Here is a 5,345-nt window from a genome sequence, read left to right as displayed (position 1 = left end):
GAATCATGATGCTTTGGTTCAACAGCAGAAGAAGATTCAGAAAGTTCCTGAAATTCTTAACCATCAACAAAATCTACATTCGGCAGATGTGGGTTTGTCTGGTAAAATTTAAACCATAAAAACTAGATTTATTCCTTTTTTTTTAAACCCTTGCATTTAATCTAATTAGTAGTTTAAAATGTGTTTGATCTGAAACGTGACAAAAGCTAAAGTAGAAGGGGAAAAATGTTTTCCATTAAACACATTCAGACCAACTATCTCCAATAACATTTTATAGGAAATAGCTTTTTTCTTCCAGTGTAAACATTTTATTAACAGACTTCTCTCTTTACATCTTTTAGAAATGTTAGGCTGCAGAGTGATAAACATACAGGCGTATGAGCACCATTGATGGTGCTAGCTGAATATGTATTTAGGCTGAATGTAACCACTACAGCAACAGTTTTGGTTGAAATGACAGGATTCAAACTGCCTCCCATTGTGAACAAAAACGGTCATGAACTGCTTTTTCTCTTCAGCTTGCTCCTCAGCAGTCTCATGAAGTGTAACTCTCCTTCTAATGCAAGATGAAAAGTATTTACTAGCAGAGCAAAAAGCGATCATAAGGGGCTTTTGTAAAGGCATGTAAATCTGGAATTATTCCAAAGTGGACCAACAGTTTGATCCTGGGAATTCTCAGACTTCAATTTCAGCCAGAAATCCACATACATGAACCGTTCCACCCATTGCTTAGGGACCGTGCAGAGCCAATATGACTTATTGGAGTCCAAAGTGTTTATCTGTTGTAGAACTGTGATGTGACCCATGCCAGCCCCCACTTCAGGTTGGTGAGCATAAACTTGAGCGCCTTGGTCCACTGTTCCTCAGAGTTGAATTGGGTTTTGATGGAGTAGGAACCTCCGCTGCCACCTGTATCCTCAATCTTCCCCTTCTCCACATCCATCCTGACAAAAACAAAGGGGTAAAACATAATTTTACATTTGTATTCACAAATACAAAGAAACTCAATGATGTTTAGGCTTAGAGAAACATTAAGGATCTAGATTTCCAAAAAACAAGTACAAGTTTTCCTAAAACGAAAAGATTTGTGACTAAATATTCTTGAAATTGATTTTATATTTATAGAATGATACCAGGAGGATCAATTAAAGAACAGACTAATTAGATGATCTCTTGTCCAACTTAGACTAAGCCGTTTCTGATATATAAAGTTTTCCAATGTTTATAAAGATAAAAAAAAAAACTTGTTTAAACATTTTTGTTAGCATCTTTATTCCTGATCCCATTTAGGTTTGGATGCCGCTAGCATCGTGTCATTAAACATGCAAATCAATCTGAAAATCACAATAAGTTTCATAAATATTTGGATATTTATCAAGTAGAAAAAAAGGGTTAATTCTGACAATTTAAACTTAATTTTCCCCAAACCCAGTCTTCAACTTTTTGTAATTGTTAGATTTTTTTTTTTTTATCATTTTCTGAGCATCCTTTGTTAGCATTATGAAAACGAAAGTTAAAAAACAAAACACAAAAAAACTTTATTTGAAGGCTTCAAAAATAAAGAGACAATCTCACTGGAAAATATCTTTTTTGACCTGCGAAGCTTAAATGTATACAACTTGGAATACAACAACATTTTGGAGCTAGACAATTCAGATTTAGCCACCCTGGAAGCTGTCCTGTGGATGCACTTAAGATTTCAATCTTAAAAAAAAAAAGTATACGACAACATAAAACATCAGGCATTCACGGATGTATTATTAATAATCTCTAACAACAAAAATAAAACATTCTCTCTGTATCTGACCTGTATGGGAGGCAGAAGCCAGTGTCTCCCTTTTCCACCTCTTCTTTGAATTGCTGGACGCAATCCAGGAAAGCCACCATGGCGTGATCAAACTTATTGTCCCAGAAAAACCTCAGACCACCTGAGCAGTATAACGGGAGTTCCTAGGAAAAAAATAAAATAAATAAATATGGGGGAAACCTGCAACCGACTAATCCATTCAGATTATTAAGAGACAACGTTGGTAGGAAAATAGCTTCGTGCTTTACCTTTGATTTGTCTGTCAGTGACTCCAAGTATGAATGGTTTCCATAAGGGACCAGACGATATCTGGAAATATAAGAGAAAAGAATCAATTTTTCACTAATTGTGTAAAAATGTACACACGTTTTTTTTCTATATTTGACCAAAATGTGGGGTTAATATTAAATAAAGAGATTAAGCTCTAACCTCTGAAATCTCAGCCCCATTTTGTTGGCCAGAGCGTGCAGTAGCAGCACCGTCTGCCCCCACGCCGCATTGATCTCATTCCACTCCACGGGAACGCTGGGAAGCCGACCCAGGCGGAAGTTGTTGATGGTACCAAACTGGCCGCTGTGCCTGAGTAGATCAAGGGTCGGCCTTTATTTTAAGACTCCAATTTCTGGGTTTTTGAAACACTTTCTGAGGAAAAACTAAACATACCAGATATGAAACGTTGCATTGAAAACATTTGTTTTCTTAAGTCGATCCAGCTGAATCTGACAGTAACGCATCTGGTTGTCGACGCTCTTCAGCTCATCGTCCAGCTCAAGCTGCTGCCGCTTAAACTCACTATACTCTTTTTGGTACCTTTTTGGTAAGAGCAGACAGGGCTGTTAGAAGCTGATTCCTCTGCAGAACAAGCCACTAAAACCTGTACTGATAAGAATAAATAAATAAAAACAGCTGGTTCCACTTACTGGAGCTCCTCTGTGTCCAGCTGCTGAGACTGAATCCTGCTCTGGGCCAGTTCCTTGGCCACAGCAGCCCTCTGCTCCTCCACAGCCTCCAGCTCCTGGACCAGAGTTTCCTCTTCGTTTTTCAGCTGCTGCAGTTCTGCCTGCAGAGTCTCCTCTTCCTCCACCTGTAGGTTGGAGAGAAGCTCCAGACACTGCCTGGAAACATAACCATCAGCATTTTAGCAACAGGACAAACCCTCCTTCACAAATATACCCTGTTAGGTTAAATCAGCTCACTTGTAGTTCTGGCACTCGTTCTCTGTGATGTTGAGTTGGGTGTCCAGGTGATCCAGCAGAGTGTCGGTGCACTCCTCACAAAGAGGGTGATCCACATCCGTTTGGCCGGACATGATGTCAAAGAGGTCACTGGTTACCTTAGCGGGAAGTAAGCAAAATATTGCCATGACTTTCTCAGAAAAAAAAAAAAAAAAAAACTTGTTTTTGTTACAGGGAAATTGACCATCTAAAACTATCACCTTTAACCTTCGACTAAGGTTTTCCATGGTTCCGCCATCCGAAGCGTCCCCAATCAGCGTGAAACTGTTGGCGCTCTCCGTTGACATCATCCTGCAATGGAAAGATTTGGCGGCTTTGTCATCTTTCGGGACCGGTTTCATTACATTCAGGCTGCAACTGATTTAAAAACAACTCACCGTGCAGGAGGGATGTACTTTCTGGACACTCCATCTTGCTTGTTTTCCACAAACGTCTCCTTTGAGAAAACAACTCCGAATTAAAACAATCATGCCGGAAAAGCTTAATTACAACTTATATTTTAAATGTTCAGTTTCATTTAATATCAATAAGTAGTGATGGGTCCAGCAACACTGATGCATCGGTGCATACAGTACCTCGAGCCCGTAGAGCAGAACACTATTGTGCATATGTGTCGTTTCAAGAAAGCCATGTGACCGATACAGGAGTTGTTTCTAACTGACTGACACACTAAACTGTGTTAAAAAACATATCTGACAACCGGATAAATCTGTTTATCATTGAAATTATCAAAAAAATTTGTAGCAGCCTAAAAGGAATAGGACCATCGTGTCTTACCTTTCCTCCCATTTATCACTCAACTTATCTGAATTAAAGTTAATTTCAAATTTACTCTTAGTTTATTTACTGTTTTTACTGTACTTATTGTTTTAAAAATATGATTTAAAAACCTAGTCCCCAAGCATCCTCATTCACATTTTCCCCTAGATTTTCACGTTATATGTTTACATTATATATTGGCTGCATCAAAAATATTAAAGATATTTTCAATTTAAACATAAATGTGAAATAATGCATTATAACCCACAGTAACTTAAATTCTATCATTTTACTAGGTCATCAAATCAATTCAGTTTAGTCTGTCAAATAAGCTGCCTGTAGTGTCTTTAAATGTCCAGCAGGTGTCAGTATTCTGAGACGGTATCAATAACATAGTTTGGCAATTTGTAGAAACGCTTCAAGACGCCTCATTAACCAATCACTACTGACTTTACACCCAATTAGCAAGCAATTAAAGCATAACCTTGTCTTTTTTATCTATTTGTATTAGTAAACTAGGAATCCCGCAGCTCAGTATTATATGATAATAACCTATTCTTGCAAAAATGCATTTAAATTTAAGTTATAAATCACCAGCAACATACATGGCAAACCAAAGTGCTTAACAGGAAATCAAAGAACAAAAATATAGAAAATATCTGAGATGAAATCCTGCATCTGGAAACCAACCTCTGGTGCTGCCTCCCCTCCACTGCTGTCAGTCTGTTTGCTGCTGGGAGTCACAGTAACCAGCGGGGCTGAGGAAACAGATCTCCTACAGTTACTCCATCATACAGGTGATATATTACCTCAGAATAACAAAAAACAAAACTGGGACCTACCGATGAGCTCCTGGATTGTGACTCGGTCGAGCACATTAAAGGAGGTGTCCAGTTTGAGCGGCTGGCTACACCGCTGACACACGAAGCTCACCTGCATGGTGGTGCTGGCAGACTTAGAGCCCTCCATTCCTCACCTGACATAGGAAAACACGAGAAAACAACAAATTAAAAACCGTTGACGCCATACTCTCTGGACAAAAACCACAAAAGCAGAAGAGATGACTCGATGGGCTAGCCTTCCAGTTAGCTTTGGCTCAACTTAACAGGGTGTAAGAGCAGGAGACGTACTTACTGTTAACTGTAAAAAAAATAAATAAACCAAAACACTACTCCTTCAGAATGTCCATTATTTTTTGTTTTAAAAAATGACTACTGTCTCAAAAAACTACGTCAACCACTTCCTTGTTGTTGTTTATGGCGAATGAGACCTCTTCCTCTACGGTTACCAGTTGGTAAGATTATAAAAAGTGCTGCCCTCTACCGGTGCTATAGTGGTATTATTCAAGTAAAAGTTTCAACACACAATTTTTGAGGCAAGGTTGTTTATGTTTGGATTATTCCCTGAAAAACATATTTACAAAAAAAATAAAAATTAACGAGTGTTTATAAACTTAAGTTTGCTTAATGGGAAGAGATGTATATCTTTGTTTTGGAAAAAGACTCACAGACCGAGCATAAACCAATGGCTGCAGCAGATGTTAC

The 5,345-nt window shown here is 38.4% G+C and overlaps 1 protein-coding gene across 2 annotated transcripts; it reads right to left on the bottom strand.

Moving 5' to 3' along the window:
• Positions 1-292: 292 nt before the first annotated feature.
• becn1 (beclin 1, autophagy related) lies at positions 293-5,059 on the bottom strand. 2 transcript variants are annotated; one of them, XM_015390503.1, is made up of 12 exons: positions 4,936-5,059; positions 4,644-4,777; positions 4,492-4,559; positions 3,420-3,475; positions 3,243-3,333; positions 3,004-3,140; positions 2,728-2,922; positions 2,471-2,617; positions 2,237-2,386; positions 2,056-2,116; positions 1,808-1,950; positions 293-944 (listed from the first exon to the last, which is right to left on the bottom strand). In XM_015390503.1, exons 2-12 carry the CDS (start codon positions 4,768-4,770, stop codon positions 776-778), a joined length of 1,344 nt encoding a protein of 447 aa, XP_015245989.1. In that variant the 5' UTR covers positions 4,771-4,777; positions 4,936-5,059; the 3' UTR covers positions 293-775. The 2 variants fall into 2 exon arrangements, with proteins under 2 accessions (XP_015245989.1, XP_015245988.1); XM_015390502.1 differs by having other exon boundaries at positions 3,420-3,478; positions 4,936-5,058.
• Positions 5,060-5,345: the final 286 nt, after the last annotated feature.

The sequence above is a fragment of the Cyprinodon variegatus genome, unplaced genomic scaffold (genome assembly GCF_000732505.1).
Source record: "Cyprinodon variegatus isolate N-32 unplaced genomic scaffold, C_variegatus-1.0 Scaffold502, whole genome shotgun sequence".
In the NCBI taxonomy this organism is placed as follows: Eukaryota; Metazoa; Chordata; class Actinopteri; order Cyprinodontiformes; family Cyprinodontidae; genus Cyprinodon; species Cyprinodon variegatus.
This window is presented reverse-complemented; position numbering and strand designations above follow the sequence as displayed.